The sequence below is a fragment of the Aquarana catesbeiana genome, linkage group LG04, assembly GCF_042186555.1.
Source record: "Aquarana catesbeiana isolate 2022-GZ linkage group LG04, ASM4218655v1, whole genome shotgun sequence".
NCBI classification, from domain to species: domain Eukaryota; kingdom Metazoa; phylum Chordata; class Amphibia; order Anura; family Ranidae; genus Aquarana; species Aquarana catesbeiana.
Window position 1 is genome coordinate 42,219,382 of NC_133327.1, and position 15,328 is coordinate 42,234,709.

Genomic DNA, 15,328 nt, shown 5'->3' on the forward strand with positions numbered 1-15,328 from the left:
TGATTGCCTGTTAAAGACTTGGCCTTCCCTTGGATCCCTCTTGTCTCTCTCCCAGCTCTGACCTTTGATTGCCCACAGATCTGTTCTTGTCTCCTGTCCTGTGTATGACTTTGGCTTGCCTGGCCATGTCTCTGCTCTTCTGTCTGCTGACCACTGGCTTACTGACCTTGGCATCCGTCCCTGACTATGCCTCCTGCTTCACCCTGCCTTCTGTGATCAGCCCTGGTGCCTACCTCTAGCATACCTCCAAACTTTCTGAAATGGGAATGAGGGACACCTAGTAGCAAAAGTATGTAGGCATAGGACACGCCCTCTGTCACGCCCCCTTAGAGAATTGTATAAAAAAATGATTACGGTAGTTAAACCCACAAGTGCTTTTTACCACTACTATTCCTTTATATTGGCTTTTGGTATTTACAAATGCATCAATTTAGAAATTGGATGAAAGATTTAGCACTGGGAAACACTTTTTAAAAGATAAATAGTGCATTTTATATACAATATATAGATCAGACCAAAATGAGGGACAAATGAGGAGGAATGAGGGACGGAGGGACATTGTTCGAAATCAGAGACAGTTGGGAGCTATGACCTCTAGTACCCAGCTGTACCTACCTGCAGTACTTACCTGTTGTTCCAGTCTGCAATACCTACTTGCTCTATCCAGCCTGCTGCACTTTCTCCCGAAAACCATTTCCTGCTGTGTGCAGTCGGCACCATCATCAGCTCCACTGGGTCCTACTACTTACCTCACCTGGTATCAACCTACGGAGAGATCGCCACACCTGCATCTCTCATCTGTGGCACAGCCGGAAATACCTGCTTCTTTGGGCTTCGTGTTCCCCGTTTCCACCTTCAGGGACACCGAGCACTCAAGAGCCCTCTCACCATTTCGGCTTCAGGACCAGGTACATGACATTTATCAAACAGTTAGTGTCCTTTGAAAAGGCTCAAAGCAATGTGCAAACTAAATATAAAAAAAAAAAAAACTTCCTAGATCCTTCTATGTGCCCGCTGCAAATCTTTACTGTGTTTTAAATGCTGGCTCAGATACCGTGCACCACACCACCACCATGCCACATAAGATGTGCCCTCACCCTAACTGGTGGAACTCGCTATTTTTATAAATAAGACGTCATAAGTGCTTAGATGCATTAAGACTGCTCTACAGATCACTCCTCCTAGGCAGGTTGGTATCATTGTGCACACATTGGTTAACATCCACCATATAGATTACTCCCATATCCAGCAATCCATAAAATCAAAAAATGTGTTCCATAGCATTAAACCATTACATTTTTTATTTAGAAAGGTAAAAATGCACCAACAATATTCAATGCAGTAAAAAGCACAGAAATACAATGTCTTCCTTAATCCAAGATGGCACCTCATTTGGAGAGATGACGTAACTCCGCTCTGCCAACCTGATGCGTTGTGTCCCTCCCAAACTTTCTTAAAGGTGTAGAGAGGGACTCTGTCTACTGGATTTCAATATGATGTAATTTTTCACTGGTGGTGCTGGACCACAAAAGGTGGATGCTCAAAACCTTGGAGTGGGCAAGAACAGAGTAGGAATTATGGTAGGGAGATGTCACTAGTAAAATAATCAAGGCGTGTAAAGTGGCAGTTACTATATCTAGAGGAATACCATTTAAAGAAGTGTGCAGACGTCTTAATCAACAATCCATATTCTTTATTGCTTTGCACATTCATTCTAAAATCGGGGGATAGCACAGATGCTGTGTTGTTTTGGCATATTGGTAAATCCAACGCCTGGCTTTAGATCTGAATCGCTGACCCCAGGAGGCAAACGAAAAGTGAACTTTTGCAGCAAGCTGGCAAAGAAAATGAAAAGCTCCATTCTAGCCAAACTTTCTCCGGCGCAGGCTCTACGTCCTGAAAGGAGAGAGAAAGAGAGGAGCATCACAGTGATAAATGAAGTAAATCAATGAAGAGATGTAAAAGAAAGAAAAATGGGGATATAGCGCTACCCTATGATAACACAAATAAGATTTATAAATTGGGAAGAAACCAGTGACTATACAGGTAATGCACGACCTAATATGTATATGCGCACTCTAAGGTGCAGTTAAAGGAGTAGGTTGTGTGTAAGCGCATAAAAATAAAAAAAAATAACAAAAACGCTTAAGTGCATCAAAGCTAAAACACAAAAACCACAACAAATAGTGCACCCTATTATATGTATATACACACTTGCAGTGCAGTTATAGACTAAATTTTGTATAAGTGCATGACATAATATAAATAAGAACCGCTAAGTTGCATCAGAACTAAAACACAAAAGACACTCTATCACAGCGGAACCATAAATCACATCAGAGATGAAATCAGGAGTATAAAGTGTATGATCAGTGTGAGTACTTGTCCCAATGCACTCTAATTGCTGGTGGGGTTAAATATTAATCAAGTACTGAACTTAACCAGAATATTCGTGTGAGTGTGTAATTATATGATTAAACCACTAATTAGTCCAAAGAAAAGTGTATTATAATGTCCAAACCGGGATAACAAAGATATCCTCAAACCGTGTACAGTCCAAAAAAATAAGTATATAAAAAATCTAAAAAAACGGTGACTTCTGTGCTCATATGAACTTGGTGACTTGGTGTATGGAATACAATTTTTAAATAAACTTAGCATACTTCACTACGGAAGTCCCCTGTTTCTTTTGCATGGAGGAGAGGATTGATTGGTGGTGCTAAATCGCGGAGGGGTCCAGGTCTGGAATGGATGCCCGGAGGGCTGCATCGGATCGCTGGTGGAAGCCGGCGGAGGAGCGGAGCATAAGGGGGAACATCCAAGAGAACACCCATCAAAAGCTACCCACTCTATGCCTATTACCCCTGTAGGGGTGACTACATCTGGTGAGTGGGGAAACATTGGGGGAGCACCTGAAGTCACCAAGTTCATATGAGCACAGAAGTCACCGTTTTTTAATATTTTTTATATACTTATTTTTTTGGACTGTACACGGTGGGAGGATATCTTTGTTATCCCGGTTTGGACATTATAATACACTTTTCTTTGGACTAATTAGTGGTTTAATTATATAATTACACACTCACACGAATATTCTGGTTAAGTTCAATACTTGATTAATATTTAACACCACCAGCAATTAGAGTGCATTGGAACAAGTACTCACACTGATCATACACTTTATACTCCTGATTTCATCTCTGATGTGATTTATGGTTCCGCTGTGATAGAGTGTCTTTTGTGTTTTAGCTCTGATGCAACTTAGCGGTTCTTATTTATATTATGTCATGCACTTATACAAAATTTAGTCTATAACTGCACTGCAAGTGTGTATATACATATAATAGGGTGCACTATTTGTTGTGGTTTTTGTGTTTTAGCTTTGATGCACTTAAGCGTTTTTGTTATTTTTTAATTATTTTTATGCGCTTACACACAACCTACTCCTTTAACTGCACCTTAGAGTGCGCATATACATATCAGGTCGTGCATTACCTGTATAGTCACTGGTTTCTTCCCAATTTATAAATCTTATTTGTGTTATCATATGGTAGCGCCATATCCCCATTTTTCTTTCTTATACTTTAGTAGGTCCCAATGGGAACTAATTAAGGGAAGGCTGCAACCCTTTAACCTCCTAAGCGCGGACCTTTAATTCAATGAAGAGATGTGATAACTACTTGCAGGATTCTTTTGCTTATTCTGTTTACTGTGTTCTTCTAATTTTGTTTCTATTTTTATTTCTAGAGTCTAATAAAATATTTTGAACCAGAAACTCTTTAGCTGTTTATGAGAAAGCCAAGCTAACACAGGCCATTACTTTTACATTGTTAGTGTTTAGGAGCATGTTATTCAAAAGGAACTCTAGGCGACACGTACATTGTATCAATGATCTAAAGCTGCCCATACTATATAATTAACTTTACTTTTAGTTTAAAATAACTCAATAAAGCTTTATTTGCCAGGATTTGCAGGGTTTGCAAGCACTTGCAGGGTTTGCAAGCACTTTTCAATTGTTTAAAGTCCCTCTCTGAAAACTACACAGATAATAACTTATCTTTTTTTCTAAAGGCTCGTGTTCAGGCAATGTATGAGATACACTGTATTACCAAAAGTATTGGAATGCCTGCCTTCACACACGCATGACATTTAATGACATCCCAGTCATATGCCCCGTACACACGGTTGGACATTGATCTGACATTCCGACAACAAAATCCATGGATTTTTTTCGACGGATGTTGGCTCAAACTTGTCTTGCATACACACGGTCACACAAAGTTGTCGGAAAATCCGATCATTCTGAACGCGGTGACGTAAAACGTCGGGACTATAAACGGGGCAGTAGCCAATAGCTTTCATCTCTTTATTTATTCTGAGCATGCGTGGCACTTTGTCTGTCGGATTTGTGTACATACGATCGGAATTTCCGACAACGGATTTTGTTGTCGGAAAATTTTATAGCCTGCTCTCAAACTTTGTGTGTCGGAAAATCCGATGGAAAATGTGTGATGGAGCCCACACACGGTCGGAATTTCCGACAACAAGGTCCTATCACACATTTTCCATCGGAAAATCCGACCGTGTGTACGGGGCATTAATCTGTAGGGTTCAATATTATGTTGGCACACTCTTTGCAGCTATAACAGCTTCAACTCTTCTGGGAAGGCGTGTGTACTGTGTCTATGGGAATGTTTGACCATTCTTCCAGAAGCGCATTTGTGAGGTCAGGCATTGATGTTGGACGAGACACTCTGGCTAACTGTCTCCACTTTAATTTATCCCAAAGATGTTCTATCGGGTTGAGATCAGGACTCTGTGCAGGCCAGTCAAGTTCCACCACCCCAAACTCGCTCATACATGTCTTTATGGACCTTGCTTTGTGCACTAGTCCAAATCATTTGGTGGAGGGGGATTATGGTGTGGGGTTGTTTTTCAGGGGTTGGGCTTATACCCTTAGTTCCAGTGAAGGGAACATATAAGGCATCAGCATACCAAGACATTTTGGACCATTTTATGCTCCCAGCTTTGTGGGAACAGTTTGGGGATGGCCCCTTCCTGTTACATATATGACTGCGCACCAGTTCACAAATAAGGTCCATAAAGACATGGATGAGCGAGGTTTGGGGTGGATGAACTTGTCTAGCCTGCACAGAGTCCTGACCTCAACCCGATAGAACACCTTTGGGATGAATTATAGCAGAGAATGAGGGCTAGGCCTTCTCATCCACATCAGTGCCTGACCTCACAAATGCGCTTCAGGGAGAATGATCAAACATTCCCATAGACACACTCCTAAACCTTGTGGACAGCCTTCCCAGAAGAGTTGAAGTGGTTATAGCTGCAAAGGGTAGGCCAACTCAATATCGAAACCTACGGGCTAATACTGGGATGTCATTAAAGTTCATGTGCTTGTAAAGGCAGGCGTACCAATACTTTTGGTAATATAGTGTATGTAAACTGGTAACAATAACGATTAAGGCTTAAAGTGAATGTAAAGGCAGAAGGTTTTTTTATCTTAATGCATTGCATCTGTGTGCAGCAGCTCTCCTCACACTTACCTGAGCCCCATCTAGATCTAGCGATGTTGTAGGATTGTCTCAGCTGCCCAGGACTCCCCTCCTCATTGGCTGAGACAGCAACGCAGCACCATTGGCTCCCACTGCTGTCAAAGTCAGTAAGTCAATTAGGAGAGAAAGGGGGCAGGGACACAGGAAGCTTGGGTGCCCCCCACAGCAAGCTTTCTGTGGGGGCACTCAACAGGAGGGAGGGGCCAGGAGCACTGAAGAGGGACCCAAAAAGAGGAGGATCTGGGCTACTCTGTGCAAATCCACAGCACCACTATAACATGTGTGTTATTTTAAACTAAAATAAAAATACTTTACAATCACTTTAAAGTGAACCTGTGCTTTGCCATAGCAGGGTGAAGCAATGTATTCATTTCAATGTCATCCATCCCATAAGCACATAACTTTTAACTCCTTCTTCTGCTGCTCTGTGTGGCCCAACAGATAGGAGAAGGAGAAGCCCTGTGAAAGCCTCAACTCATAAACTTGAGCATAAAGTAATACTAAAGATTATTTTTTTATTAAACAAAAAAAATGCTATATTTACCTGCTCTGTGTAACGATATTGCACAGATAAGTCCCACACATTCTTTTTGGCAGTCCCCCCCCGCTGGTGCTGTTCAGCTCCTCCTTTCCTTGGGTGCCTCCTTAGCAAGCCAGGTGCTATAGAGCAGTAGTCATCAACTCCTGTCCTCAGGGTCCACCAACAGGCCAGGTTTACAAGATAACTGAAATACATCACAGGTGATATAATTTGCTGCTCAGTGATTGCAGTATTCTAGTCTGCATCTCCCCAAGGTAATACAGTGGGGACGGAAAGTATTCAGACCCTCTTACATTTTTCACTCTTTGATATATTGCAGCCATTTGCTAAAATCAGCTAAAAAGGTCTTGTATAGACAGGTGTGTGGCTTTCCTAATCAAGTCCAATCAGTATAATCAAACACAGCTGGACTCAAATGAAGGTGTAGAACCATCTCAAGGATGATCAGAAGAAATGGACAGCACCTGAGTTAAATATATGAGTGTCACAGCAAAGGGTCTGAATTCTTAGGACCATGTGATATTTCAGTTTTTCTTTTTTAATAAATCTGCAAAAATGTCAACAATTCTGTGTTTTTCTGTCAATATGGGGTGCTGTGTGTGCATCAATGAGGAAAAAAATGAACTTAAATGATTTTAGCAAATGGCTGCAATATAACAAAAAGTGAAAAATGTAAGGGGGTCTGAAAACTTTCCATCCCCACTATACATAAAACCTGGCCTGTAAGTGGGCCCAGAGGACAGGGTTGATGACCACTGCTATAGAGGCATCCATACTCACGTGCTCCTGATCTGGGCTATATGTTCATGGACTAGGGATCCACACAGCATGGCCAGTAAGCACTTAGTGTGTCTATAGACACACACAACTCCTCACAAAAGTTTGACTGACAGCAGCAGGAGCCTATGGTCCACAGCTCTAGAGTGGTGACAGGAGTAAGTAAGTGTTAAGAAATGGGGGGGGGGGAGTAGATTAGGTAGTGGGGAATTTTTTACACAAATGCATTAAGATAAAAAAAAACTATTTGACTTTATTTATTTTTCATAAAATGTACTTTATAATTTCTGAATGATTTTGGAACAAGTAATGGCAAGCAAAACATTTCTCATCACGGTATTGTTCATCCCTTTGCATATCATAAAAATGTAATCGATTTATTTAAAACAATCATTTAATAGATTTAAATATTTCATCAGAAGCAATCAATAATATTTCACCAAGAGATCACTAAATCAAACAAATGGAGGGTCTTTGATACGTAATCTTTGCTTAATTTATTTAAGGTGAGTTTATTTGCTTAGAATGATTGATTCTAAGTTCATATCATTTTTTGTGTGGCAACTATTTCACAGAGATAAGGATGCCATTGACCTACTTGATAGCATCAGGAAAGCTACATCAATGTGACATGTATAATGTCATACTTTAAATATCCTCCTTGACTTCAATTACATAACAAATTCTGGCTAAATAGATCTGATTGGCTTCTATTGTTTATAGTCAATTCCAGTTAAGATGTGGCCAGTCATGATGATGAAGCAGAGAAGAATACAGACCTGCAGAGAATGGCATAAAGGCATCTTTCTTTATAAAATTTCCATGGGAATCTAGAAAATGGTTTGGGTAGAATTCATCAGGCTTTTCAAACTGTGACTTGTCCCGCAATACAGAGGATAATAGAGGGATTATATAGGTTTCCTATAATTAATTAAAAAATAACTTTTAAGAAAAAAATAGAAAAGAGCCTGGTTTAAGTAAAAACTGTTTTGTAATAGATAATGAGAGAACTATTTAAATCTCAACTCATTGAAAATAGATTTTTCTTTTCATGCTATATTGTATTAGTAGCCTATAAAAGAGTTTTAGAGGATAGAAAATAGCTACCTTTGGGATAAAATATCCCCTAAAAGTGACGTTTCTTGTTGTCTCATGAGGAACACTGAGTGGTAGAATGTCGGCAAACCTCTGGATCTCATGTATGACGGCATTTGTGTAAGGCATCTGTCCCCGATGGCTGTACGTAGGTTGTGCTAACCCAACAACTTTGGAGATCTCTTGTTGCACCTTTTCTGGAGGTAATAAGGAAGAGTAAAGGGATTACAATACAATATTTCTTGCTTACTAGCTTTTTTCTGTTCCTTTTACTTTGACAGACAAATGTTATACCAGTAAAAATGTGTATGGTAGATCAAAATTATCTAAAGTTCGTCTTGAACAGATTATGCCAAATTTTATCCCAAGTTTTATTTTTAAAAGAACTGATTATACATAGACTTTTGTAAGACTTGATTCCCATGGGCTTACTATAACATAAACCTGAGTGTAAAAGCACCATTTTTGCCTGCACAGAAAGCTCAGGTGTTCCGTGCTTCCCTGTGCAGGCAGTTCCATTGATGTCTATTGGGATGCAGTGGCTGTATGGACACAGCCATGGACTAACACAATCTGTGTTCAGGGACTCACATCCGCATGCACCCAACCTTGCATGGATGTCAGACTGGGAATGGCGGTGGATTTTGTCTATGCAGCTGCTGAGTCCCAGTAGACATTACTGTCTACTGTCTACACAGAATGCTCATGCATCCCATGTAGGCAAAAACATCCCTTTGCTTTGGAGTATATATAATATGCCCAGATGATCAAGACCTAATAAATAAACATAATGTGGTGGTACAAATAGGCAAGAAAGAAGCAAAGGTGCTTTCAGAAGACCTTGATCATTCTGCCCATTAACAGTCAGATCTGTATGTGGGTGGGTGCAGTGTGATGTGGCGGCAATAACACACACTCATTTCAGATGCAATTGAAAGAACTTGTATTGAATTCAATGAAAAACAGTTCACAACAAGCCCAGTGGAAGAAAGCCCAACTGGTAACCCTCACGGATGACAACAGCATGTAATGGAGCAGGCCTAGGCTGAGCTGACAGCATCTGTCTGGAGGGGCAGAATGAAGCCTGGCCAGTCTGAGCCCAAGTGGGGAGGTTTCCAGGAAAAGAAGTGGATCCCTACGATTCCCCACTTGTCTGGAACCTTTCCCTACCGCGTATACTGTCCCTGAAAGACAGGTGACCTACTCTATCCACATGCCAAAAGCGCGCCGAACCCAGGAGCCAGGGTTTTAAGTAGACTCTGCCAGACCCAAGATGGCTGCCAGAGTCACATGGACTGTCAGCATCCAACCCGGTCAACCCAGGAAACCATAGAGAAACCATGTTCCTCCTGACTTCCTCTCCCTCAGCACTGCCACTGTGGTTGAGCACCACTTGCAGTGGAGAAAATAGACTGGACCTGCCTACATGTAGTTCTCCTGGCCATCAAAAATGCATGCTTGTATGGCTGTTTTTTGTAAAATAGATTACTTGGTCCGCAGATCATTTGTGAACAATTATAATTAAACAATTGCAATTTTGAAATGTGTTCACATATTAAAAAATACTCAGATTGATATTCAGAATACTTTATTAATCCCAAGGAAAATTAATAATAAATAAATGCCCAGAGATCATTCTGGATATCCAGTGCTGTCCTGTGTTCTAATTATGTTGCTATGCTAGCACAAGCTGTTTTGAAAAGCCACGCAGTTCAGCTCTGTAGACTACACCCCACCACACCCCTTACCCTTACACTCTGTACTTACCACTTTCCTGAACCCTGCACTCTGTATATAACACACTCCTGACCCCTGCACTAGTTCATAGCCCACCTCCAATCCTTACTATTCACAGTCAGTGCAAGGAGACCAACAGAGGCAGAGAACGCAAAGCAAGAAGGTCCCATATTGCTTTGGATTTCAGTGCATCAGAGACAGTAAAGCTAATTAACCACTTTTCTGTTGATCATCTAATCAATTGCACCAAATTCATAAAGCACATTTGATTCTGTCAGCGATTTATGTACCAAATTTAGGAAGTTCTAAAATGCGCCACTTTCGGCGGCATTCATTAATGAAATGAATGCATCAAATTGAAAATAAAATACCCACAGTTCGTAGCTTATGAAAGTGGAGCTATTTAACCCCTTGGCGCCGATCGCACACAAATATGTGACTTCTCGGTTGAGTGGGCATTGGTGCCAAGCAGCCACCTATTTGCGTTAATTAGTGTAAATACAGCTATGCCGAGAGCGTGCGCCCTGGGTGCTCCCAGCACAGTTACCTGTGGCTAACAGAAAGCTCCTGCTACTTGTGACCGCCATGACAGCCAATCAAGGCAGTCACTATATCATAAACCCCGCCTCCCAGCATCCTAAACCTCTTAAAGGGCCAGGAGGTGCCGATGCCAAGAGGTTAAGACCAACTCTCTTTTGGTGTACAGGCCAAAAGAGTCTGTCTGTCTATCTTGCGTGCATTCTAAAAGTAGTGCAGCATGTGCCAAATTCAAGTACAAGTCCTAGACAGGTACATGAATTTGGAGCATGCTGTGCAATTTTTAGAATGCATAAGAGACACTTTCATGAAATTTTTCATGAAATCCAGTCTTTATGAATTCCAGAGACTGTGTTCTCAACGCAAAATGAACGTTAGAAGCACACTGGATTTCTGTCAGATATACACATTTTCTTTGCTTGCAGCATTTCTAAAGACAAACATGGGAAATTGTTCCTGTATACGTTTTATTTTGCCCTTGCATATGTGAAAGCCGCTTAGACACGAGCGGAATGTCATACAGAAAAAGTCAGACGGAAGGTTTTCATCATATATTTCAATCTTGTGTATGCCTCATCGGACTTTTTTTTTCGAAAATTCTGATGGAACTAGAAATAGAACATGTTCTAAATATTTCCGACTGAACCAATTCCTATCGGGAAAACCACTTGTCTATATGCTGTTCCGACGGACCAAAAACGACGCATGCTCTGAAGCAAGTAGGAGACAGAAGCTATTGGCTAATGGCTATTGAACTTCCTTTTTCTAGTACCGCCACGTTCTTGACGGTCGGATTTTGTGTGATCGCAGTTTCAGCGGAATTCCATAGGAACTCTGTCGGAAAAATCTTCAGAGTTTATTTCGACGAGAAAAACGGTTGTGTGTACGCGGCATAACAGATTGTAAGAGGAGAGTGTTTGTTATTAGCAGTTATGCATCAATGCAATGCCCTTTGTAGGCTTACCAAGTATGTCTAATGATTTGATGCAATTACAAATACCCTAATATAGTTGGAACCCATACTCAAAGACTTTTGGGAACCGCACCGCACAGCACAGTATTAATGCTTTCTCTAGTCAGGACACATGTGTCAGAGCAGTTGGAGGAGGACAACAAAGGCGAGTAAAGCCTTCCTAAGGTGCCTCAGATAAACCAAACATTTTTGGACAATTAGGGCTCTTTCACAGGAGGCGGATCAGTGATGATCCACCCCGTGAACACCCGCTTGCTCAGCGGGGATCGCTCCGCCAATCCCCGCTGAGCAGAAAGATGACAGGTCCAACGCTGCACACTGTGCAGCTATGGACCTGTCAGAGCGCCGCTCTCCCCTATGGGGGATCGGATGATGACGGACCGTAGTGTCCGTCGTCACCCGATCTGATCCGAAAACGGATGGAAAAGTAGGTTTTTCCTCCGTTACACTTTTCGGATCGGAGCGGGACGGATGTCAGCGGACATGTCACCGCTGACATCCGACGCTCCATAGGGATACAGGTACTGTATGTCCGTTTTTCATCCGAAAACAGAAGGATGAAAAACGGACATACGGATCCCTCGTGTGAAAGAGGCCTTACCGTACAGTTTTGCCTTAAGATGTATAATACCTTGTATCGATGGGTATTTTATCATTAGCAGCAGACCCCAGCGCAGAGTAGTTGATGTTGTCTCCATTCCCGCAACAAATAAACTTCTTACCAGACTTGTTAGATTTTCATTATGGAAGTACGAATGAGGGTTCCCAGCCTCCTGCAAATGACAGGTGTAACACAGAGAATGGTCAACATTTCCCCTGCAACCAGTTACTCGGTGGTAAAATACTGTACTGTAGTATGTTCACACTGATACAGTGGTGCTTAAAGTGATTCTAAAGGTTGATTTTTTTTTTTAAATAACAAACATGTTATACTTACCTGTCTGTGCAATGGTTTTGTACAGAGCAGCTCCAATTCTCTTCTTTTGGGTCCCTAGTCGATGGTCCTGGCTCCACCACCCTGCCAAGTACCCCCACTAGCAAGCCTCTAGCTATGGGGGCACTGGAGCAGTCTCACTCATGAGCTGTTCTCCTGTAAATGGACATTGTCCATTCACACAGAGCATGGCTCGGCCCTGCCCCCCACTCTTTCCTTATTGGCTCACTGGCTGTGATGGCATAGAATGCATTAAGGTAAACAATCTTCTGCCTTTAGAACCACTTCAAATGGTCAATATTTAGTCTGGTTTGTTATGTTCCTGTGCCAGGGCCTTAGCACCACATCCTTTAAACAATAGGCTCTCAGTGCAGGGAGTATAGAGACTGATTTTATACTTCAAATCCAAGACTAACACAGACAGCATGATCACTCACTTAAACAGTAACTTCACTTTTGTTAAGAAAAAATTAAATATACCCTCTGGGAGATTGCAAGGATTTTAACAAACATTGTTGCACAAACCTGTTTCTGCTCTGAAGAAATAACTGTCTGTTTAACCATGTCCTTTGAGTACTAATTATGAATGGGAGGCTCTGAGTTCATTATAATTAGCTGGTGCACTCTCAGTGTTCTGATGAGAAAGGGTGCCGTTTCTGCATTCATTGAAAGGTAATTAAACCTTAGGGAGTATTAAGCCATAAAGGACATTTCTGTTTCAGAGGCTGTCTAAAATCTGAATTATAGTAGGAGATTTACATTTATGGAGGTGTTTTGTACACCAATGGTGTACAGAATGCCTTCAGGTAGTCATATTGCATAGAATTTTGTAGAAAATAATGGCACTGCAGATTGACATGGAGAGGTAATTTTAATAACATAAAATTTTGTTTCAGTTGTATAGCAATTGTATATGCTATATTATTTTTTATTTGCTATTTTTTATTTTTTTTTGGATACAGAAGGGAAAGGTTAAAACCCATACTAGTATATTTTATGCTGTTCGTGTAGTATTGGGGACGTTTTCCTTCACTTCCTGTCCTAGAGACACAACACAAAGTTAGACTGTTAGAAAGTTGTCCCTAGAACAGGTGTTCCCAATGGAAGTTTTGCCCTTACCTCTTGTTCTCAGGAACAACTTTAAAATGTTTGATTTCCCTTCACTGTCTGTCTCAGTAAAAATGGTCTCCAATACAAATAGAGCAGTGAGTCTCTCCAGTGTGGACACAGAAAGCAAAAAAAAAAAACAACACACAAGGGGGTTTTGCCTAGAGACACTCTGCGTCAAAGATCCTCTGCATCGAGGGGGCGTGACTAACCGCTGAGCAACACGGACGTCTGAATTCTCAGCTCCAGTGCCTACAGGGAATCTAAGCAAAAACGCCACATAACCAAATGGCTCCTTCACCATCCGAGGACACCAATACCCAGGACAATTGTTCCAGAATATCCCGCGAACGAAAATAATATAACCAGACAAAGAAGCTGTCAGCGTCCTTCTTGCAGCCACCAAGGGGACAAGGCCAAGATGGCGCCCACGGCCCTGCACATCACACAAATGATTCATACACAGACCTTCCAGATGCTGAAACCTTAGAAATATCTACCCTGAAAGGTGCATCTAACACCTCTCCTTCATCACTGACCTCCTCAGCCAGCAACAGCAGTGTCAAATTGCGGATGTGCCTGGATTCTAAACGCCAGGGAAACAAGGTGAGCCCTGCATTGGATTTTACATATACAAATGCAACACATCCATCAGCTATAGCATCTTTCCCTACTTCTACATAGTTACATAGTTACATAGTAGGTGAGGTTGAAAAAAGACACAAGTCCATCAAGTCCAACCTATGTGTGTGATTATGTGTCAGTAATACATTATATATCCCTGTATGTTGCGGTCATTCAGGTGCTTATCTAATAGTTTCTTGAAGCTATTGATGCTCCCCGCTGAGACCACCTCCTGTGGAAGGGAGTTCCACATCCTTGCCGCTCTTACAGTAAAGAACCCTATACGTAGTTTAAGGTTAAACCTCTTTTCTTCTAATTTTAATGAGTGGCCGCGAGTCTTGTTAAACGCTCTTCTGCAAAAAAGTTTTATTTCTATTGTAGGATCACCAGTATGGTATTTGTATATTGAAATCATATCCCCTCTCAAGCGTCTCTTCTCCAGAGAGAATAAGTTCAGTGCTCGCAACCTTTCCTCATAACTAAGATCCTCCAGACCCTTTATTAGCTTTGTTGCCCTTCTTTGTACTCACTCCATTTCCAGTACATCCTTCCTGAGGACTGGTGCCCAGAACTGGACAGCATACTCCAGGTGCAGCTGGACCAGAGTCTTGTAGAGTGGGAGAATTATCGTTTTATCTCTGGAGTTGATCCCCTTTTTAATGCCAATATTCTGTTTGCTTTGTTAGCAGCAGCTTGGCATTGCATGCCATTGCTGAGCCTATCATCTACTAGGACCCCCAGGTCCTTTTCCATCCTAGATTCCCCCAGAGGTTCTCCCCCCAGTGTATAGATTGTATTCATATTTTTGCCACCCAAATGCATTATTTTACATTTTTCTACATTGAACCTCATTTGCCATGTAGTTGCCCACCCAATTAATTTGTTCAGATCTTTTTGCAAGGTTTCCACATCCTGCGGAGAAGTTATTGCCCTGCTTAGCTTAGTATCGTCTGCAAATACAGAGATTGAACTGTTTATCCCATCCTCCAGGTCGTTTATGAACAAATTAAATAGGATTGGTCCCAGCACAGAACCCTGGGGAACCCCACTACCCACCCCTGACCATTCCGAGTACTCCCCATTTATCACCACCCTCTGAACTCGCCCTTGTAGCCAGTTTTCAATCCATGTACTCACCCTATATTTCATGCCAACTGACCTTATTTTGTACAGTAAACGTTTATGGGGAACTGTGTCAAATGCTTTTTCAAAATCCAGATATACCACGTCTACGGGCCTTCCTTTATCTAGATGGCAACTCACCTCCTCATAGAAGGTTAGTAGATTGGTTTGGCAAGAACGATTCTTCATGAATCCGTGCTGATTACTGCTGATTACTTCTAATCAACCGATGCTAGACACCACAATGAAAGAGATGCTCAGCTCCCTCCCAAGCTCTCTTCACAATGCCATCCCCCCTATGGTCACTAAAT

The 15,328-nt window shown here is 41.6% G+C and overlaps 1 protein-coding gene across 1 annotated transcript in view; it reads right to left on the reverse strand.

Moving 5' to 3' along the window:
- Nucleotides 1-1,278: 1,278 nt before the first annotated feature.
- The window catches only part of LOC141141151 (uncharacterized), a 193,800-nt gene continuing 179,750 nt past the window's right edge, over nt 1,279-15,328 (reverse strand). Inside the window, exons 15-18 of the mRNA XM_073628855.1 lie at nt 11,862-12,003; nt 7,996-8,180; nt 7,668-7,809; nt 1,279-1,896 (exon numbers count right to left, since the gene is read on the reverse strand). Of these exons, the coding sequence (XP_073484956.1) occupies nt 1,715-1,896; nt 7,668-7,809; nt 7,996-8,180; nt 11,862-12,003 (651 nt within the window). The 3' untranslated portion in view covers nt 1,279-1,714. The remainder of the gene's footprint in view (nt 1,897-7,667; nt 7,810-7,995; nt 8,181-11,861; nt 12,004-15,328) is intronic.